Below are 23,086 nucleotides of genomic sequence, written 5' to 3' on the forward strand. Positions count from 1 at the left end.
TTGAGGTAAATACCCATGTTTTAAAATCTTACAACTGGGTTTGTTACCGTTTTTTCAGTTGCACAAATACGGAGAAAAAGTAGATCAGCACATTAAAGTCACAGCAGGAAACAAAAATGAGGCGGAAACAGAAGCTTAGACCCACTGAACCTTTATTGCAACTCTGAAACCTAAATTACAATGAAACTGAACATTAAAGAGCAAATCACAGTTGACACAAACAAGTTTCAGCTTTTTATTGAAGTTTGAAGAAACAAAAGAAGCAACGACTTCGATCCTCGGCACAAACCAAACCAGAGCAGGTGGAGTCTTCAGTCGTCCAATCAGAAGATGCTTACCTTTTACCAGCCACAAACTCAACACCTGCAATTACCCGTCAATCAATCATCTATTTACAGACAGTAACAGGCAGCAAACAGCCTCTGATTCAATCACTGTTACACCAGAGATACCAAAAATACTTTAATTTATAAATTAAATCCTGTACAGCTTTTAGCCAAAGAAACAAAAGGTCATGTCTTCGTTTTAAATCAACACTGAGTTCACTTGTCATTCACACTGAGACCTGAAATGGTCGCGTAGAATCCAAATACAAAAATGTATTGAAGAGTACGTTGCTGAGGACCCGGCCCCCGCACACTAAAAACCCCTTTTCCTCAGAAACAGAAAGGGTGGAGGCGGCTGAGAGCAGCAGCAGGGTCACACTTTGTCTTCTTCGGACTGCACCGTGTCCGTTACAACCTCCTGCTCTTCTTCTTTTTTCACTTCAAGGAGCTCGCCAGCCTCACTCTGCTCTTCCTGTTTGTCTGGGGCAGCGGCCATGCTGCACGAATTCTCCTCCTTCTTGTCTTCTTCTTCGGTCTTTATGAAGGCGCTCAGCGGGTGATCGGTGAGCACCTTGTGAGGTGATGGCGTGACGTCGAGGTACGATGACGTCTGAGGAGACAAAGAGCAGCAGCTCAAACACCATCATCATCATCGATATGAATATTTACGGTGATTGTTCTGGAGCCACTTACATTTTTATAATCTTCGAAACAGGACGGATGGAAGTTCTGCACAGGAAAAAAAAAAAAAGACCAGTCAAACATGACAGCACGACCTTCGTTTCTAATGTGGACACTTCACACGGTTACAGCTGCTGAAGTCGTTGCCAGACTCACATTCTGGCTCATTTTAGAAACAAGCTCGACTGATCTAACAGTTTTAGTTCAGTTCATTAAAGGAAAACAACAGGGCTCAACCTTTGACACAGATCAGATTCTGTCTGTATAAAATAATCTTTGCAATTGTCTTATTTTGTCCAAACACTGGCCCAAAGATAATCAGGTCACCTCTATAGAGGAGAAAGGAACCAGTAGGTTCTCTGGACAGAGTAGGAACAGAGATCTGAGGGGGGGGTTCTCTCTAAAAGGACGGTGAGCTCTGACCAGTGGCTTCAGACTTTAAACCAACGAAACTCGAGCGTGTCTGTGGCTGTGTAGTCGTGTCGCACCTTGTCGTCGACCCTGATGGCGTTCTTCAGGAACCAGTCCTCCTCCTCCTCCACCCAGTACGGCTCAAACGCTTCCTGACAGATTTCACACGACTGCCAGAAGGAGAAATCATTTTAAAACACAGATACAATGAGGTGTCACCTTCAGGAAAAATAGACTTTCTCCAATGCTGTTTGTGTGTTGACACTAGTCTATTTATTTGTGCAGCCTGAGTAAGCAACGAGAACAAACCCCGACTCATCACTGTTGAGACTTTTCAGACAGACATTTACTATGAACCTCGACTACCCAGTCAGCCCTCAGCCTCACCTCCCGCACTTGGTCCTTGGTGGCTTTCACACTCTGGAACTCCTTCTCCTTCGCCGCCGCCTGGTTCTTCTGAACCTCCTCCTCGTTCTCCTTCTCAAAGAACTGACTCTTGGCTCGCTCCTCCAGGTCGGCGATCTCCTCAAACTCGATCCAGTCCTGATGGTGGGGGATTGTGGCACAGAGAACAGATCAGCAGTTTGTAGGGACAGAGCTGACAGTTTGAGCAAAGGTTCAGTCACACCAGTCTAATATTACCCAGGCAGCTTTTCTTCTTTTAACCTGTACCTGCTCCTGTGTCTTAGAGAACTGAAGGAAACATACGAGTCGTCGTCTCAACATCAAACTTCGTGACATTTCACGAAGTTTGATTTTTATCTGCTGAGACTCGTTTCAGTTGTGACACACGAGGACGTTTTACTGTCAATAAACTTTTTTTTTTGCATAAAAGGTACTGATACTTTTACTACAGTATTAGAGTACTTCTCACCGTGAGGCCGTAGTACCAGCGCCGGTGCGTGACCTTCTTGCTGGCGACCTTGCCGGCATGGTTCTGTCTGAAGTGCCAGTCCAGGTGGTCGGCGTACATGTCGGTCTGAGCGGCAGTGAACCTCATGCTGCACAGGCAGCACTGGTTCCCTGAGTACAGCTTGGTCACCATGCTCTCGTAACGCCTGGGGGACAAACAGACGTTAGAAAGAAAAGGCTGCAAGCTCAGATCTCAGAATTCAAGACTCCTTCAGATCTTTTATGTCATGTCATGAAAAGACGAGTTTGTAGATCGTGTTGTCCGAGCAGAAATAACCAGTTCGAAGTTATTGTGAAGAACCACAGTCAAATGTGCACTCACTGTTTCATGTCGTCCAGAGAAAAGCTGGTGAGGTCCGGGATGTCGTCTTCCTCCTCCACTTCCTCCTGCTCCTCTTCCTCCTCCTCCACCACAGGTGTAGCTGCCGGAGTTGTGGAACATGATTCTGGAAGAACACAACAGGTCCACAGAGACCGTTAACAGAAGTCTCCGATTGTGGCAGGAACAAAATATTTCAGGCCCTTTCTGACTGCAAGACTTTCTGAACCCTGCTCAGGAATTCAAAGCTCTGTAAGACTAAAATTTGCAGATGCTCTGACGAATTCAATGAGTTACCGGTGTTCGGTGCAGCATCGGGCTGCACGGGTTTGATGATACCAGTTAAGATGAGTTTGGACAGAAGGTCATTAACATCAACCTGACCAAAGTGGTTCTCTGCAGGGGCCTGTGGAGCTGCAGGGACACAAAAAGCACCAATCACCAGTTGGTACATCAAGCTCACTCAGGATAAACTGATTTTACAGATCTCTGAAAATGAGACGGGTCTTACTCTGCGGTCTGAAAGGCACTGGGTTCTGAGGCAGGACCGTCTGGTTCATGTTTCCCATCACCGGCTGCTGCATGCCGACAGCTGGGGCAGCAGGGTTGTAGAAGGGGGCAGGGGCCTGCTGGCTGAACTGTGGGGCTGGTTGCATGTTGAAGTTCGGTGGTAGCTGCAGGTTTGGCTGTGCTGGGAATGCCATCGGCCCTGCAGGGAACTGAGGGTTCATGGGCTCTGGAAAACGTTGGGGGGCCACGTGGTTTTCATAAATAGAAGGGCCCATCTGCCTGATCGGGGGCTGCAGGTTGTGTTGGGGAGCCAATCTAGGAGGCCCTTGTTGGCCCTCAAATCTTGGGGGCCCACCCTGATGCGGCACACTGGGGATGTCATACCGTGGACCCTGCTGGCCGGGCCCCTCAAAGTGACCAAGGCCTTCAAACCTAATCGGGGCCATTTGGTTTGGCGGCCCCACGAAGCACATGGGCCGCTGCTGTTGAAAGCCAATTGGTCCAGATCCAGGACCCATGTTATCAAAGTGCCGTGGTGGATCAAAGCACTGCACTGGGCCCTCAAAGTGCCCTGGTCCAGGCCCCTGGCCAACAAACCTCCCTGTGGGCTGCTGGCTGATGGGGCCAACAAACCGTCCAGGGCCTTGAGGGTGGCCTTCAAACCTCCCCATACCGTCTCCGCCTCTTATAGGACCATGAGACATGTGGGGACTGTCACACTGCCCCAGGCCATCAAACCTCTCAGGTATGTTGTGATGGGGTGGTCCACCCCCATCGAACCTGCCAGGACCCTGGTGGTGAGGCCCTTCAAACCGTGGTGACTCATCGTACCACCCTGGAGGGTGTGGTCTTGAAGGGCCAATGTGTCCGGGCCCATCGTAGTGAGAGGGTGGGTGCCCTCCGTCATGAGGAGGCGTGTGTCCTGGGGAGTCACTGAGCTGTCGGACAGAAGACAATGGTCCTCCGCGGGCCGGAGCCTTGAGGATGGATTTTGGAGGAGGTGGGGGTTGAGGATGAGGAGGAGCGACATCAAGATTGAGGGGTCCGTCGTCAGAGTGCTCACTGTTGGGGCTCTCGAAGCGCGGGACTGGGCTCATTTCTGCAGCGTCCCTCTGCTGTAGAGGCGAAAGGCGTTCACGCTCAAACCTCGGGGCCGGGGCGTCCAGACCAACCGGGCTCGGACAATTTCTGTGGACCACAGTGCTAGAAGGTGGGGGTCCCTCCGGCCTCCGAGGGTCAGGGTGTCTCGAGTCTAGATGTGGGGCGTACCTCCGTGGAGCGTCGTAGCCGCTCTTCTGCTCTTCACGCTCGTCGTAACGCTGCCGCTCTGTTAGCGGGGAGTTCCACTCTCTCTCGCCTGGAAACAGACAAACTCATCAAGATGTGACTTCCTGTGACATTAACTCTGAATTTAGGTGTGTGATTTCAAATTACTGAAGGCTGACAAGACAGAAAGAAGAGAAGACTGGAAGCTAACAGGACTTCACTGTCCTAACTCTGCTCTAATTACAACTCCCATGATCCCCTGCGAGACTGGCCATGATGACTGGCAGCTGATTCTGTGTGTGAGCTGGACTCCTGATTAAATGTGTAAACTGATCTCTGTGGAAGAATCTCTAACCCTGCTGAAGTCTCACTGAGTGAGACCCTGACATCCTGCAGCTCCAGAACCTGACCTCTGACCTCTCTGTGAAAGATGACAGATAACAGATCACACAGATCAGGTTCAAAAATCCAGCACATCATGGTGGCCATGTTGGGAGCAGCAGACTCACTGGATTCTCTGGGGTCAGCTCTCCTCCTGAAGCGAAGGCCTGGCAGAGACTTCAAAGGGGGGAACTCTTTGCCGTGGTTGTACTCCTCAATCATGGGTCCTGGTGGCGCCCGCGGCTCTTCTCGCTCCTTACTTCGCCTTTCACCTGTAAGAGTCATTACCCAACAGGCAACTGAGCACAGCTGAGAACTTTGAACGAGCAAATACTTGTCTAATGACTAAGAATCGACCGACAGAACAGCTTCCACTCAAACTTTCCCATCACTATTTGACTTATTGTTGCAGCTCATTTCCCAAACCTCCCTCAGCTCACCTGGTCGGTCCCGGCCGTATTTCTGTGATGTGCTCCGGCCGCCAGATGTCTTCTCGCCTTGCCCAACATCCTCGCAGTTCTCTGGACTGTCCCTGCCCTCCCACTCCTCTCCGGCCACTCGGTGGGTGACCTGCGTCTTCCTCAGCTTGGACTTGTGCTCATAGTAAGACAGCTCAGCCGCATCCATGGTGTCCAGGGGGCGGGGCAGAGGCGAGGGGGGTGTGGTCAGCAGCAGCTGTTTCTTGGTAGGAAAGTCAGAGTCGTCCCAGCTCTCAGAGCGCTGCTGCTGTTTCTCCTCCTGATACTGGAAGAAATGTTTGATCTGGTGGGCCATGTTGAGGAAGTCCTCCTGGGAAATCTCCCCACTCTCCACACGCTTGCTGGCCTGTAGACAAACACGAGGGACGTTAAAGATTATCAGGAGAAAAGGAAGAAAAACATTCATCTCCGACCTGCAATAGCTGAAAATGTTGTCCACTGGTTTTCAGCAGTGTTTGAAAAACCAGGTGGTCGTGGATTAACAGACACCAACCAATCGTGGTATTTGTTTAGTTACCCTCCGGAGCAGGTCCTTCTTGGACGCCGAGTTGAGGACTTCAGGTATCTGCAGGTTGGCGTCCACACTCAGTCGGTGCTTTGGGGTCCGGGGGGTGGTGGGGCGGGTCGGGGTGCCGTATGGTTTGTGTCTCTGAGGCCCAGGCTTCATGTGCGTGTCCTCCGACTGTTTCGGGCTGAAGAGGAACACAAAGCTGGTTTTTACATGTTTAACTGCTTCAAGCCGAAACAGACATCCTGCAGCACTGCAGCGATGGTCTGTTAATCCATCAGTCAGTTAAAGGACACAGAAGACCTGCAGGAACACCTGAGCCAACGTAAAGTACAGCCTACAACTCCAACAGCACAACAGTGTAACCCGTGGGTGAAGGTATGGGTGTTAAGTAGGAGTTTTAGTTTTGTCTTAGTGCATTGATCTAATGAATGATTGTGTTTTAACTGTGTGCTTTAAGCATTTCTCTATTTTGGTGGAATTTGATGGACACTGTGTTCACACAGATGTAATAGCTGCACTGAAGCTTAAAAGCTGTGAAGGTCTAGTGTATTTTTCCCCCAGAAAAAAGGGAATCAATATAGAATCAATATCAAATATCAATTCCCATCCCTAGATGTAGAAAAAGCAAATATAATATGATGAATCAAAAGTTTCCTGAACAGCTGCTGTGTAGCAGGGGAAGCGTGGCAGTAACATCAGTTCAGTTCCACAGATAACGTGGATAAACACTCACTGTTTGTTCTCCTCCCAGCCGCTCCTCCAGCGGTGAGAAGCCTCCTTTGTGTCCTTGCCACCTCCGTCATGGCTCCGTGGGGAATGAGAGTCTCTGGATTCAGAGTGGCGGTCCTCCCCTGGCCTCTTCGACCTCCTGCTCTCCGATTGGTTCTTCTTGGGTGGGAGCCGGTCATCTCGTCCTGACTTGGGGTGCTGCGGTTCATCGGTGCGGACCCGCCTCGGTTTGAAGGGTTTGTGAGAGGGTGACGGGGACAGGGAGCTGCTCCTGGCCCTGCTTTTAGGTGACCGCCTGTCTTTCCTCTTTGGGGAGGATGTGGGGGAGCGCGACCTGGACCGAGAGCGGGTGCGCTTCCTTGCATGTGTTCGGGCGTTGCCTCCAGTCTTGAACTCAGCCTTCTCGGAGTCCTCGCGGTCGTGTTTGGTCACTGAGCCATTCACCAGGTTCCCTTTGCTGAACCTCTGTGGCTCAGGTCCACGCGCAACCTCCTCTCGCTCCTTCTTTTCACTGCATCTCTTTTTCTCCTTCATCTCGTCGTCTTTGGTCTCGCTGCTTTTCTCCTGTGTACGTTTCCTCAGCCTGGGATCTTTCTTTGTTCCATCAACTGACTTGTGAACCTCAGACTCAACCGGTTTGTTTTTGCTCTGGACACTTTTAGCCAACGGAGATGGAGACTTGGACTTGGGCTTATCCTCCGACACTTCTTTCCTCGGGGTCCTGGCCTTGTCCGGCCGGGTGGGTTTCTCCGGCAGTCGTTTCTCAGGCGTCAGAGCAGGACTTCCGGTTGTGGGTGGGGTGTCTTTTTTCACAGCAGGCTGCTCTTTGGGCTGGGAGGGAGCTGGGGGGCCAGCACGGTTTAGACGGGGGTCTCTGGTGGATGGTTTGGGATCGGTCTGAGTCTGAGAGGGAGGGATCCAGGGTCGGACCATGGGAGCAGTTTGGTTGATGGGCTTTGGCGCCACACTCGTTGCTGCCGGAGCGTTGGTTGAAGTCGGTAAAACAAAACCACCAGCCTGCAAACACAAACAGCTGCTCAGGCAAAGGCTTCACTGGTGGGAGAAAATGTTATTTATGAAACACATGGATGAACAGACGTGAGGCAAAGTCCCCCTGCTCAAATATCCAAACTGTGCTGAGTTTAGGCATCATCTCGACGTGGACTGTTCCTAACGACTTTTAAAGACAGTTGCTCAGCTGCTGCACATTCGGCAACTTTTCGTTTTGAACATATTAAGAGATTAAGACAAAAAAAAAAAAAAATGACGTGGAATCAGATCAACGCATTTTGTCCTACCAGCTGTGCTTTGGTCTGCTCCAGCTCCAGCTCAATCTTCTTCTGCTGCAGCTCCAGGAGCTGTTTCTGTTTGGCCAGCAGCTGCTGCCGGATCAGCTGCTCCTGGGTCAGGCTGGACTGGCTCATGGCAGGGACCGGCTGGGGTGGGGGCGCCGGTGGAGGCACCTTGGTCGGGATCGGCTGCGGAGAGGACGCCTCTTCAGACTGTGGAGGGTCAGAGCCGAGATGGGGAAAGAATGAAAGTCGAGTCAAACACCACACAGAACCAGGGAGCCCACTCCTCTGGTTTTGCTCTTTGAGCAGCTCTGCTTACTGAAGACTTTTACTGCACAACATTTCAGAGGGCAAATAATGTAACTTAACAGCTCTACATTCATTTCACAGGTTTTGTTTCTGCTTTTTAGTCAGTTCAGGTTCCACATTCAACTGGACTTCAAAGCTTATATTTTCCAAATTCACATTCAAACATTTCAACTTCAAAAGTTTGACTTGCTTTATGTGACATTTGACAGCCTGAAAAAAAAAAAAAAAAAAAAGTATGCAAAGTATGCAGAGCCCCAGACAAAAACTTTATTCAATAGAAAACAAATCAACATTGTTGCCATTAATTTCAGTCATTTCCCTGTTTGAACCTTCTCATATATATGATTATCTCCTTCCCGTTTCTTTGGTTTGGGATTATGACAAAATTCAACATATGATGGCATCACCCTGAACTACAGGAAATTAAACTTTATACAAAGATTAATTGTTTTAAAAAAAAAAAAAAAAAAAAAAAATCTGTCTTAGAAAATTTGTGCAAAACCCAAAGACCACAGGATGTTTCACCTAAAAAGCTGCCAATCAAATTTTTGGACAAAAAGTGAATTAAAGCAACTAATGAAACTTAAATATGCTGTTTTGACATTGGAATAGGTTTTAGATCAAGGACAAAAAGATTCTGGTAACACCAAATTCAAAGAATTCACTCAGATTAAAACTTTTTATAATGTCTGTTGACATTTTTTTGCTGAGTCTTAAAGAATTAATCTCACTGCTCTTATTTTTTTAATTAAAAATAAAAAGCTAAAGCCACTCTGCACATTTATTAAGATTTTAAATTACACTAAAAAGCTGAAGCTCAGTTGCAGTCTGACAAGGTGTTTGCAGCACATACACACCTGTATTAAGAACTTGGGGTTGACATGAATGCTGGCATTGACAGTGGGCGGCAGCGGCTTGATGGGCCAGGCCGGGTCCAGAGAGTTGACCCGGACGTCCAGCGCGTAGAGTTTCTTCAGGGGAAACACATCGTCCCATGTGGAGCGTAACTTGAACAGACTCTTTCTAGTGTTTTCATCCACCTACAAACAGAGGACATGACTTGGTCCACAGCTACCAGCACAAATCTAACCACCACAGTAAAAATCACAGCGAAGGATGAAACTGCTTTTGTACAAGTATTAGCACTATGTTCTTTAAAAGTACAGGGGTAAAAAAAAAAAGACATGAAACAGTTTAAACACTTTCTGTACAATTAAAAGTAAAAAATGTTTGTGTAAAAAGCATGGCATTAACCCTCCTTTATTAACTGGGCAGGATTATGGCATTTATACAGTAACAGAGCAGGTGACTACACATAAAAAGCAAGCAACACAAACAGGAGGGAAGTGAAGTGGGCTGCTAAGAGTTTTAGTGCTAAAACGGCAGCAAAGTGAACTGTACCTTTTCAAAGACACATATAAATGAAGAGATTAGGTTTTTAGCAAACACTTCAAGGTATTCTCCTCCAACATTCTTCACTATGGAATCCACTAAGTACAAAACTGGAAGCTTCTCGGTAGCTGGGGCCTGGAGCAATAGAGAACTCAACAAGTTTAGAAAACAACAGGGGTTAAAAACCAACATTTCAGAACAAACTCAATTTACAACTTGACAGGATTTAACAGGGGCTGACAGCCCTCCCCACACCACCCACTGTGTTAATTTTATCAAAATGTAGTTTTAAAAAAAAAAAAAAAAAGTGAAAAAGTGAAGGGAAACGAGCAGGTGTCTGCACAACAAACGGGGGGGGGGAAATAAAAAAAACTTCCAGTCCACAAGTGGCGGCTTCTTTCTGGAATCAAAACAAAAGTGCAGAAAACACCCACTCCATTGGAATTGGACTGAAGGTTCACCCACAACTGAGCAATCCAAAAGCAAGAACATATGGAGAAAAAAAAAAAACCAGTCTGCAGTAGTACCCAGTCAGCTTGGCATCTGCACTGCTGGACTTTAGGAAGACAATGATCCTTCCCCAAAGTCAGTAGAAGAAAAAAAAAAAAATGTCCATGATGCACCGTGGGTGGGAACCGTGGAAGTCGAGTCCTCAGCAGGCTTTTTTTTTTTTTTTTTACCTCCAAAGAGGGTTTTTCCTTAAACCACTCTTTGTACTTTACCCTGATGACACAGGAGCAAGTCTAGCTCCACACCCGAGTGAGTGAATCACTCACTTGGGTGTGGAGCAAGTCTAGCTCCACACCCAAGTGCGTGATTCACTCACACTTTCAAGTTTCATCCCTTAAAGGTTCTTCTTCTTTAGTTGCCAAAAAACCATTCAAATAGAACAAGTGATTTGTAGGCCTTTAATTAAAGAAGCTGCAAACTGCATATAACCTCTGGACTAAGCAAAGTCTGTTATTAAACTCTACAACACCAGCTGAGTAAATACTATTTGCACAAAGCAGTCCAAGCTGAGTCAGACTCAGCAGTGTCAGTAAATGTAAACCAGAGTCATACCAATAAATTACACTGGGAAATAAAAAATGACAAAAAGCACATTTCACATTTTTTATTACAACATTTTTACCAGTCAATGACATTTCAGTAATTCAAGATTCACTAGTGAATGAATGCAAAGAAACTTTCTTATCTGATCAGGCTTCAAGTGACCAAAGCTTTCGATTTCGTCTGGCGTCAAAACACTGACCACAGAGGTGACTGAGGTAAAACTGCTGACTTAAGTGCATTTCTGCCCTGTCTCCTCCTACCGACAATATTTATTAACAACAAATCAGACGCAAATGCATTTTGAACATTGCTGTGGTCTGGCGTCACTCAACAGATACTAGCGGCTGTGAAGAGTCAGGGCTGCAAAGTCAAAATCCACCACAAGTCAGTGAGCTAATGCTGTCAAATTAAGAGCCCCATGAACACAGTCTGTACATTGGGTCAGACTTTTATTTTTAAATCAATGAGTGCATTCAAGAGTCTATAGTGATTTCATCAAGATAAAACTGTTTGAATTAGCTTCTTGTTCTCATAAGCTGAGATACAAGAGTCTGAACTAAGGCCAAAAGTCTACAATGCACAATAGACAATCATTTCCTACGTATGTTCCCTGATTGCGTAACTTGTTTACTTGGTATATACACAAAATGGTCTCCTTCTCAAAGAACCCTGAATGTAAATTAGTTTCATAAAACGTGGTGTTCATTTATATATTAATACCAGTTATTGTCTAATATAAAACCTTTAATTAACTAACTTTTGCCTCACATTTTAACCTATATTTCACTTTATTCTGACTATTTACATCCCAATTTAAACCGTACAGGCTTTAATTAAACTCTTTACGGTGAATTCTTATTTTTTTAAAGTATTGGATAGGTTTTAAAAAAGTTGAATTTACGGTGAATAGATTTAAAACATTTTACATTGGATAGGCTTAAAAAACGTCTAATTTACGATGAACAGGCGTTTAAAGTATTTTACGTTAAGCTTTTAAAAGTTATTTAATTTACAGTGGATACTTTTAAAAATTACTTCAAGCTTTAAACACTTCTATTTTACAGTGGACAAGCTTTTAAAAGTATAAATTTAGGCTTTAAGTCCTAATTTAAGCTTTAAACCTTTTGATTTAAGCATTAAAAAGGCTTTTAATTTACGGTGGATTTTCACTTCAGGACCCAAACCAGGTCAAAGTTGACGTTAACTTCAAATCAAAGCGTCGAGTCTCGACAAAAGTCGTGGCTCGTTGTGCAGTAAACTAGAGGGACTGATAAAAAAAATATGAGATTTAGACTTTAATACATGAAATGAGAGATAAAATAAACCAGTGGGTTCTGTTTCAACCCACAACAACAACGGCCTGTGACGGATCCACACTAGCCGCCATGTTTAGCCGGTAGCTAACTGCACGCCGTCGACAGAAAGCATCGAAAATGAAAGTATTCTATATTTATAAAAACCTTGAGTATTTGTGCTTCAATAATTGCGACGATATCCTTGGCGAAGTTGAGGTTTTCCTCGGCCAGGATGGTCAGCATGTTGATGTGCGGCTTGCTGTTGAACGTCAGGTCTTCCAGCGAGGACTGATACTCTCGGCAGGCGTCTTCCCTCGCCGCGTTGTCGTCCATCTTTGAGCTCAGCGACCCGTCGAAGCCTACGACAGCCTTTTCAGTATCATAACCACTGATTAGTAGGCAGTCCATGAACTCATGTAGCTAACTGTTTTAGCCTGGTTCGGTGAAAAATAACGCCGGATTTCTGGTTTATTTCCTCCTCCGCCGCCTGTCCTCGTTCTCTGTCCTTTCTGGACCACAAGAAGATGGCGACTGCAACTACAGGCCTCATACGTCACACGACAGTTTTTAAACGTTGCATGACGTAAGTGTAATCCCATTGGCTTGTTGCGGACAGTCCGGGCCGGGGCTTACATTTTGATTGGTTTGACAGAATAACAGCCACTCGAATGAGCCAATAAGATCGAAGGACCGTGAGTCTTCTATTATGTAACGAAGGCCCGCCCAAAGGCGACGAGGCCGAACTATGGCGTCTCTGCGAACATGCGGGGTTTGAAGAACAGGACACGCATGCACAGAAACATGAACATTACAATGTGGGAATGGGTCAGAACACAATAGACTTAAAACATCTAACATCCAAATGTGTGGTTGACGTGTTATTAGCATGGAGCAACATACACACACATACAAATGTGTCATTTGGACTAAAGTGGTAAGACTGGAGACCCTTCCTACACAGGACTGAACCCCTCGGACTCAGCGTGGTCCCTTTGTGTCTCTATGTGTTTGTTTGATGAGAAACGTATCTTCGAACTGGTTCTGATCCAGAGTCCCTGGGTTTGTGCCTGGTCCACATGTCCAGTAATTCCTCAATGATACTAATAAAACAACTACTTATTAAAATACATTGAAATGTTAAACATGTAGACATAAGCACCTTCATGTGGTCGGTTTGCAGCTACACAAACGCAGACAATGAATTAATAAGACAAGTTATTGAGAGGAGGTTTTGCTTCATGGTTTTCATACTCAGGAGGTGAAAAGTGTCAGTTTTAAATATTGTGTGGGTGGAACATAAACCGGTTTAGTTAGATTTTTACCTGCTCTGATCAGATTCATGAATAAGAGTTCAGAGTTTAACACTCTGATCTCAAATTAAAATAGGAATTACAGATTTCCAGAGTCAAAGGACTGAAGTTTTTACTGACTAAAGATGTTTTTACCACTACTGCGATTATCCAGATATAATCCTGCTTCATTATGTTGTAGTACTTTCTGATAAGGCCCCATTTGTAAAAGATTTACAGGTCACACAGAGGTCACGCCTGGAGAAGTCGCTGTAATGAACATTGTCTTTGACGGGTCCCATGATCTTTGTTCTGGCAACAATCTCCTTATTTTTTAGCTCAAAAACGATAAAATTAAAAATGGATAAATCATGTGATGTTTGTTCTGTCCGGGACATTTATAAACTTCAGTTGGGTCAGGACTGATCTATCACGACAAACAGTAACAGCTTCAAAATTCATTTGATACACTTTATTTTACAGGTCTGTTATTTTTCAATAGTTTCTTACAAATTCCATCAACAGAGCCGCTGTCTGGGGCTAGTGAAAGGGAAAATACAACAGTTCATCAACAAGGCTCCAGTGTCACAACACACAGAATGTTTTTGGTTTTAAACTGAGACTTTTGAAGTTGTCATCCTGGACACCGTGATGGTTTTTCATTGTTTTGACATTTATACAGTAAAACATATTATGTTCACAAAAATGTACATACAGATTGTTAGAGAGAAATATTCTTTACCTTAAGTCACAAGGTTTTAACTTAAATCCATCTGTTTTTCGTGATCCGCTCATGTCCAAAACAACTATTTACCTGACATTAAACATTTCCCTGTTAACCAGGTGGGAAGGTGGGACTGGGCTCTGAGCACAAATCAAGGCGGGAAGATTTTGGAAAGTTGATTCTCTGTGTTCTGATGAAATATCGGTAATTAAACAACTTAGTGTTTATATGGGATTTATTTAAGCGTATGAATAAACAAAAAAACACCATATTACACATCTTTGTAGAAAAACTAAAATTCTTGAGGTTTGACCTGTAAAATAAAGCACAAGCCAGCATTTTAATAATGATCTATATTCATAACCAGCAGTCTGACGTGAACTGATTGGACTAAAGTCACTGTGGCCCCTCAAATGTCAAATTTATTTTATAAAAGACAAAACACAAATGGTGTGAGTGGACTGTGCAGGATGAATACAGGCAGCAGGCCATCAGTGCTGACCGGAACTGGACGCGGCTCAGAAACATACAGAACGTAATTAAAAAAAAAAAAAAAAAAAAAAAAAAAAATTGTACAAAGATGTTCCACATTTACCGTCGGAAAACAAACCTCTCAGACACGTCTCTTTCCTCAGAATCGGTCCCATCAGTTTTCAGGAACAACACAAAGCAACTGAAGTTTGAGAACAAACGCTGGAGTTTTAGCAGTCGGCTGTTCTTCCATTGTCATCACTTTCACTGTTCATCTTCTGTTGCTCCATTTGGAAACGAGGTTCTCTACTGGATATGATATGTGTCCACAGGTTGACACTGAGCTGCAGGCAGAATGTCCCGAGGACGCCATCGATGACCGCCGGGGCTGAGGGGTCAGAGGTCACAGCCGGAGACATCACAGAGAAAAATGAACTCAATCTGGAAGTTCACAATTTAATATTTTCAGTCAGTTAGGAATCATTTACTGAAACTACACAGCCTTTCAAAAACCTGGCCAGGTGAGGGGAGAGAGACTGCGTTTCCCATGATGCTCTATTCCACCCTGACAAAGCTGGGAAAAAGATTTCTGGCTCTTAAACATCAGCAGAGACACTTAATATCATCAGGAGCATGGATGGGTTCTAAGACATGTCTGGGCCCTGGGACTCAGACACGTAACGGACCCCACCGACACAGAACCCACTCCCCAGATGGAAGGAGACACAGAACAGCACAGTGAGGTCTCCGCTTTGGGATTCGGAGGCACCGTAACAAATGTAGTGAGGTTTTGGACCATCACAACCATTTATAACAAACTACACATGAAATATGTTTTGTGGGGGCTTTTTGTCCTTCAGTGACGTTTTGCTCACATGCTCCACATCAGTTTGTAGTTGACACTGTCAGACCCTGATCTTCGTGCTGCTGAATCAAATTATTTAGGCATTGAAACAACACTAAGGATGTTTTTTTTTTTTTTTTTCACCCGAGTCCTGATCCAGATCCTTTAATATGGATTATCTGCTACTACAGGGTCCGATGTGATGCTACAGATCTACATGTTGATTAAACATGTACCTGACAGACACTAAAACTGACTATTCACAACCTTTACGTTTATTTTCTGCTCGACTGAAACTTTAACTGCAGACGTGACCCACATACTGATGTGAAGAGATCCTCTAGAGAGAAGATGTCTCACTCTGATGGAAATAGAGAAGCAGTCTGAGCACACAGCAGTATTACAGAGTGGAGATTCTTCCCTCACAGATAATCTTTGGCTGAGTACAGACACACAAACCTCCAGCAGACAGGTTTCATGTTGTTCTGTCAAAGTTCCTCACAGAATAAACATTAACAGCTGATACGACCTGCGGACGTTTGGTTTGTCAGTAACTGCTGAAAATGAATTCAGTGCAGAATAAAAATGAGGAGCTGCTACAGATTGGTTACAGCATGAGTCTATGGATTTTATTTCAGGTCAGATCTCAGAGTTGATCTGGATCCAAATCTGATTTTCACTCTAATACACAGTGGAAAAGCTGCACTGAAATTTACTGTAGATCATCTGATTCACGCTGCACTGATTTGAATTAACTGGAATTACACAAACGGTCTGGTTCCTACACTTAGTGTGAAATTACACAGCTCTGTCGAGGGATTTTTCTGGAAATTGTCTGAAATCTGGGAAAAATGGACCTGTATTGGATCAGATTCGGTGGCTGATAATCAATATTAAAAGACTCTGATCAGGACACTTTTTACTGAGCTCTGTGACTCTCAAACAAGAAACAGTCACTTCAAACCGAAACCCCTGACCTCTGGGCTCCTGGTCCTGGACCCAGCAAACCTGCAGTTACAGCACACTGTCCTCAGACCTGCTGCTTCATGTCTTTCTGTGACAGGACAGAGAAAAAGACGGCGGTTGACTTTCCTCCTCGTCCATCACCGATTCGATTTCAGGCATCAGACTCGTCGCTGCTGTCACGGCTGATCTCGATCTGCAGCGACGGCAGGTTGTCCAGGCGGCTCTTCTTCATTTTATGGGAAAGACGCTCCTGTTTCTGTTTGATCATGGCACCCCACATCCTCTGTAGCGTTGAGTCATCTTCCTCCTCCACTTCCTCCTCTTCTTCTCCGTCTCCTTGTCTCCTCTTGGTGCTGCCATCGTTCCGCCCCGACGAGGTGGAGGAGAACAAAGCCGAGGACCTGCCGCTCGATCGCTCGTGACGTGCGGTGCTGCCGTCGTCATCGCCAGAGCCGAGTCTGCTCCACAGGTCACCTGAAGCAACAGAAACAACCAAACAGCCTGAGGCAGAGTCGACACTGATCCAAGCAGCTGCTCAGATCACCTGTCCTCAAACACACAGTTGGATTGGAACTAAATATTTTGGGGGTGGAGAGATGAGCTATGATTTGTCCTGAGAACAACCTGAGGCCAGCGCTGCAGAGAAAACAGAAAACAACTCAACAGACATGAAGAAGAAAAGAGGAGGAAGGTAGCGATGAAGTTCAGTTTCCTCTGTACCTGACTTCCTGTCTTTGGAGGATTTGGAGTAGAGGCCTCTGCTGTCTTGGCTGGCAAAGCCCAGTCTGCGATGCACGTCTCTGGTTGGTTCTCTGGCAGGGGGCGTGTCTCTGGCGGAGACAGGGGAGGGCGAGCGTCGTCTGTCGGGAGAGTAGCGTCGCTTCCCCAGCCGCTGCCGCACATCTACAAACACACCAGCAATGTTGACTTCCTGTCGGTGCTCATTCAGGACAGCAGGTGAAATAACCAGAGCCGACTGAATCTAACACCACACCTGTTTTTCCGCCTGCAGCCACTGGGGGGGGCTGTCTGTGCTGAGACAGTCCTTGTCTTTTCTCCTCCAGCAGCTGCCGGACGTCCGTCACCTTGGTGGGAGACGAGGATTTGGTCCTGCTTTGGGATCCAGAACCCCCGAGCCGGTTCCTGCACAGAAAGAACCAGATTGAAGTTAAAACAGAACAAAATGTACATATCCCAGGCAGAGAACCGAGCTCCATTTGGTCACAACATATTTTGCTTCAGTGAAGAACAGCCTGCGTAAACATCAGCCTGGAAATGGATAAAGCTCCAAGTCAAAAATGTCAAATACTCAGAATAAGAAGGAAATGGCAGCGGGCTCTGACCGGATGCTCTTCAGGTGAGTTTCCAGCTCATCTGCGTACATCGTCATCTTCTTGCTCTTCTTCGGTGACGGCGTGGAGATCATCTTCAGCTCCAGGTCGTAGTCCATCTCGTCCGACTCCGACCAGGGAGACGGAGACCGCTCCGCCCGACCACGAGACCCCGGCCCCACTGGTCGTGAGGCGGCGCCCCTTTCACCTCGCTCCCTGTCACCTCTGTCTCTGTACTCCACCACCCTGTCGTCAGAGTCCATATCCTCATCCTCATCGCCGTCTTCGTCCTCCTCCTCCTCTTCCTCCTTGATGGGCTCCTCAGGCAGGTTGACCAGGTCGGCTGAGGGGAGAAGAAGAACAAAGCTCAGGAAAAATAAATGATGAACATTAACGTAGAGAGAGCGACTCCACAGCGTCACAGCTGCCTCAGGCCGGATATGAGCAAACCTGTGACGCCAGCATCAGTTTAAATCCTTAAATCCTAAAAGTTCAACCTGCTTCACGGAGTTTAAATCGTCAGCTTGTGTTTCTGGGCGGGTTGTTTCACCTGAGTGTCGGTGAGTGTAGGGCGGCGTGTGTCCCATGCTGTCTCCAATCAGAGGCTTCTTGCTCTTGATGACGTCGCGCTGGATCCGCCGGTTGTGGTACCTCCTCTTCCTGAACACACAGCACATTTCATCAAATGATTTTTAAAGATGAAGCAGACTGAGAAAAACACCCGATGATCTCCATTAAACATGATGAGTCACATCTTAGAAACTGATGGTTTGTACCTGATGGTTCCCAGTTCAACAACCTTTTTTTTTTTTAAATTTTGTGTTGCTCAAACAGAAAACAGACAAAATGCTTCAAGTCCAAATCTTCCAAAGACGCACCAGGAGTTGCTGAGGATTCCCTTCATGCCGCCATAGTTTGGGTTTCCATACTTCATGTAGTATCTGCTGCGACGAGCGGCCCCCAGTTCTTTCTTATCATCTGGAGGCGAGAACAAGAAAATAAGAGTCTTACTGGCTTTAAGTGTAAGATGAAACTCTTTAAAATCTGTTTGTTTTTTTTAAAGGGACACTTCCTGATTTTGCTAAAAAGCTCTAAATATAAATGTGCTTTGAGTTTCCTGTCTCTTTATCATTCAGACATAAAGATTGAAAATCTTTGCTGCTTCTCTCAGCTCCAGGTCCATTTGAGCTGAAACGAATCAGCTGATCAATCAGTTCATCCATCAACAGAAAACTCCATCGATGATCATTTTAAAACTTCAAATATCTTTTGCTGGTTCTAGATTCTAAACTTGAAATGTTGGTGGGACAGAAACAAGAAACATGAACCAAGAAAATAATTATTATAATTATCAGACTAATCCACAATGAAAATAACAGGTTGGTTGGAGACGTATCACACGTCATTCAACAAATATTGAAAAATGTCATGAAGTCATTAAAATGTGCCAGAGTCTCTATGACACATACCCACATTTACACCTACGGGCAATTTAGAGTCACCAACCAACCAGACCTGCATGTGTTTGGACTGTGGGAGGAGAAAACCCACACAGACACAGGGACAACATGCAGACTCCACACAGAAAGGCCGTAGAGTGCACACCCCTGTGTGTGTCTGTGTGTGTGTGTGTGTGTGTGTGTGTGTGAGATACCTTGCGTGGCGAAGCGCAGAAACAGTTTGTTTCCTTTGAAGGGTTTGATGGCAGGTCGCAGGTCGTTCCTCAGCAGAGACTCTCTCTCTGCCCGTGACAGGTCGTCCATCTGACACAAACACACACACACACAAATGAAAGTGGTGAAGATGCAGCAGAATAAAATCTGGTTTTACAAGAAGCATATTTTTCAAATATTGAGATATCTCCTAATCACAAACATGCAAAACCACAGGAAGTATCTTCACATGTTCATAATTCTACTTCTATCCACCGTTCAGTTCTACCTGCTCGCCCTCCACCTTCGTCTTCTGCTCCACCTCTACGTCACTGTCTTTCCCCTCGCTGCTCTTCTTCGCCTCCTCATCCTCGTCCACCTCTCCCTCTTCATCATCATCATCATCATCATCATCATCATCATCATCATCATCATCAGAGCCCCGATCCCGACGGCCTGTTGGGTGCAGAGGACACGTCAGTCTCATCCCCCACCTCTTTAAAAACCTGCTGCTGGGTGAATTTAGCACAGAACGACCTTTGCTGTGTTCGCCCGGCTGGTTGCTGCTCTTCGTCTCCGTGGCAACAGCCTCCGGGTCAGGCAGCCGGCTGGTGTTGATGAGGGCTCGGATGGACGTGTCGTCATCCAGCCAAACCACGTTGCCTAGGAAACGATCGGTTCAAATCAGATCAACATCGCAATTTAAAGTGATTTTTAAAGCACAAAGCTGCAGAGCAGCACCCGTTTGGTGTTTAGACCTCGAGGACCGTCCGTGCTCAGACACTGAGGTTCTGTTTTCTGTGTCATGTGACAGTGGGGGGGGCTGCCAAAACGGATCAGGAAGCACGTCGATGCTCGGAAAACAGGAGAGCACCATGTCCTGACCCAAGCACCGCCCATCAGTTCAGCACCGATGTGTCGACTTGCAGGCGTTTTGATTCGTGTGCGGCAGTTGGAGGCTGTGTGTGTGTGTGTGTGTGTGTGTGTGTTGCCAAAAACAAACAAACAACCTCTGAACAGAAATCAAAGCACCACCAGGAAATTCAGTTTTCAGGTTAGACATCCAGGGTCCTCACAACTACAGCCACTGCCGAGATATGTGTGTGTGTGTGTGTGTGTGTGTGCGTGCTGTACTCACAGGATGTGTCATCGATCCACTCGATGTGTGCCGGAGGATATTCCTTAAAATATCCAAAGACGTCCTGTGTGCTCATGTCATCCACGCCCGTCACATGGATCGCCTCCAGGCGCAGTCTGGGGATGGCTGAGCACCACAGAAGAAGAAAAGTTGAACAAACACACCTCCTGTAAACAAAGACTGAGGGTGTCTGCGCTCTGGGCAGGTCATCTACCTTTCTTCATGATGTCTTTGTCCAGAAAAACGTTCCTATGACCGACACGCTCCTCGTCACAGAAATGGAAACGTCTCGCTCGCTTCTCTTTCCTCTCGATCGCCTCCTGAAGGAAAACATTTTAACATCGATTTCTGAACATTCAGACTCCAACTCGGCTCCTGAGGAACCTGCATGAAACCTTTTCTTATCTAGTGGATTTCTCAGTCTGACCAGAAATCAGAACCTGAACAGACCTTCGAGCAGATTTCACCTTTTAATACCAAAACACTTTCACTCCAACAGGTGTGTTTTCCTGCAGAATCTCCAGATGTTGATTTAGACGCTGATTGGTCAGACATTCAGGTTTCGCAGTAAACACACTTTTCTATAACGGGCACATTGAGGGGACCCCAGACTGTAACCAGTACAGTTCTTGTTCTTGAAACTATGTGATGTGTTGTTTGTTACCACTGACGGTGTCGTACCTTTGAGTTGACGTCGATCCCGGTGATGAACGCTCCAGCCTTGTTCTCATATCTCCGACTCGTATCCTGCCGAACAAAACCCCACAGCTCAGACACTTTACGACAAACTCTCTCTCTGATTTCATCAATGATTTTCTTCAGCTCCAGTTTCTGTCTCTGATTCGACCACACACCGACGTGAAACACAGCCACAGCTCTTTCACACAGAAAACAACGACTGAACGTCTGAGGTTTGTCTGGACACTTTGGTAAACTCCGGTTAACTTTCCAGTTTGGTTTGTGAGTGTGAAACAAACAGGTGAGTGAATATTTCCAACTCAACTTCCGTCCACATTTCGATTTCTAAAAGTCAAGTTCACAAAAAGCAGATTTCCACATCTTCTCTTTTAATACAAAAATGTTTTTCTGCAGTTTTTCCTCCAGAATCTCCAAATGTTGATTTCTACATTGTTTTCACAGACAGACTTGAACGTCCTGTGAGATGATCGTCACCCTGCAGGAATTATCTTGTCAGATTTCAGCCTCTGGTGGGTTTTACAATATTTTTATCGTTCTGACTTTACTTTTAGGGTCATGTGTTGACTCTGGCTGCACTATGGACAATTCAACTCAACTCAGCATTAACGGAGCTCCTAAAATGTCATGAGAGCGTTTATATAAAGTGGATGAATGTAGGAATTAAAGCAACAGTAAACACATAAATACTTTATTTATTTACTTTAAGATAAACGCGTAAAGTGGTTTGACGACATTTATGGTCTTAAGTTTGACATAAAACTCCAATGTAAACAACAGGCACCTGAGTCTCTATAGTCAATAACAAAACTTGATATTAAAGAACAAATCATTGTTAGTTTAAATAACGTTACTGGGGGCGAGGCAATAAAGGGACTGAGGCTAAAATAATATCATCACTTACTGGTAATTATAAATACGCCGAATTGATCAGTGCCTGTGTATTTATCGGAAACGCTAAAGGTTTTTAAATCGATCTTCAATCACCTGCGCTCTTTTCCCAGTAAAACTTTACATTCCCAGTTTACCCAATGGGGTCCGGCCATGCGAAGGCGGTTTGCTAAGTGCTAACAGCAACAAGTGAATTTATTAACAAACAACGAAACTCGACAAACGCGGCGCCCGTTAAAACGAGTCGGTGTTAAAAGCTGCTCGTCGGTGTTAACCGGTGGTTCCCAACGCGCCCGGTGCCGAGAGCTCGTTCCCCGTGACAGCCGGGAGTCCAAGTCACCTCACGCCGACACCTCCTGCTCTTCCGCCGGCCGCGAGAGAAGCCAGTCCCCGGTGTGCGGGGCCTAGTCCGGGCACTTACCGGCAGCAGCTCCTTCAGGGAACGGTTAACGGAGATGTCCTCCGCCTGCAGCTCCCCCTCCTCCACCTCCATGGGCTCAGCGTCGCGGGCATCTCCGTCCGCCTCGGAGTCAGAGTCCGACTCGGAGCGGTCCGAGCCGCTGTCTGATTTCACGGACACCCGTAAGCTCCGCACCGCCGCCATAGCCGCCAACGACGGTGACTACTGCTGCGCTGACCCGGCAATGCTTCTCTGCCCTCCGGCCTCTTCTTCTTCGGCTCCTCGGTGCTGGAAGACCGCACCCTGAGCATGAGCGCCCCCCGGTGGTGGAGGAAGTCCACAGCTCCTTTATGAAAACTGCTGAAACCCTCCTTGACTGCGTTTAAACTGTAGGCTGAAACAACAAACGAGTAAAGAAGGAGCCAGGAAAATGCACTTAGTGTTTATGTGACAGCAACATTTCACTGTGTGGAGCTAATTTCTAACTAATAAAGACCCGTTGTCATAGTGAGACCAGTCGACTGAGCGAAAACAGACTAAACCTCTCCTGAAGACTGTTATAGTCGGCTCTTCACTGGAAGCAAGAAGAACAAATACTTGTCAAAGACTTAAGACATTAGTTGACCAACCAAAAATTTTGTTTATAATTTTTTTCCATGGATTATGTTGCTTCTCCAGCTTATCATGTCACTGTAAATAAATATGTTCAGGTTTTAGACCAGACATAAAGACTCTGAGATTTTGTACACCAACTGGTCAATAAAAAAATAAATAATACATCACTTCCATTAACACAACAATAATAATAATGTGTGCAA

General features: G+C 45.9%; 2 protein-coding genes across 2 annotated transcripts; both read right to left on the reverse strand.

Moving 5' to 3' along the window:
- Positions 1-134: 134 nt before the first annotated feature.
- On the reverse strand, positions 135-12,405 carry pcf11 (PCF11 cleavage and polyadenylation factor subunit). The gene is made up of 16 exons (XM_026327799.1): positions 12,032-12,405; positions 9,528-9,653; positions 8,984-9,166; positions 7,824-8,027; positions 6,530-7,542; positions 5,803-5,977; positions 5,247-5,631; positions 4,935-5,078; positions 3,161-4,516; positions 2,947-3,063; positions 2,653-2,776; positions 2,293-2,476; positions 1,806-1,961; positions 1,496-1,588; positions 1,020-1,055; positions 135-936 (listed from the first exon to the last, which is right to left on the reverse strand). Exons 1-16 carry the CDS (start codon positions 12,272-12,274, stop codon positions 700-702), a joined length of 4,776 nt encoding a protein of 1,591 aa, XP_026183584.1. The 5' UTR covers positions 12,275-12,405; the 3' UTR covers positions 135-699.
- A 1,387-nt stretch (positions 12,406-13,792) lies between these two features.
- ncbp3 (nuclear cap binding subunit 3) lies at positions 13,793-22,512 on the reverse strand. The gene is made up of 13 exons (XM_026328847.1): positions 22,290-22,512; positions 20,963-21,028; positions 20,496-20,601; positions 20,282-20,407; positions 19,681-19,806; positions 19,433-19,599; positions 19,146-19,254; positions 18,370-18,469; positions 18,042-18,151; positions 17,504-17,834; positions 17,155-17,303; positions 16,881-17,063; positions 13,793-16,634 (listed from the first exon to the last, which is right to left on the reverse strand). The coding sequence occupies exons 1-13, from the start codon at positions 22,470-22,472 to the stop codon at positions 16,312-16,314; spliced, it is 2,079 nt and encodes a 692-aa protein (XP_026184632.1). The 5' UTR covers positions 22,473-22,512; the 3' UTR covers positions 13,793-16,311.
- Positions 22,513-23,086: the final 574 nt, after the last annotated feature.

The sequence above is a fragment of the Mastacembelus armatus genome, chromosome 14, assembly GCF_900324485.2.
Source record: "Mastacembelus armatus chromosome 14, fMasArm1.2, whole genome shotgun sequence".
NCBI lineage: Eukaryota > Metazoa > Chordata > Actinopteri > Synbranchiformes > Mastacembelidae > Mastacembelus > Mastacembelus armatus.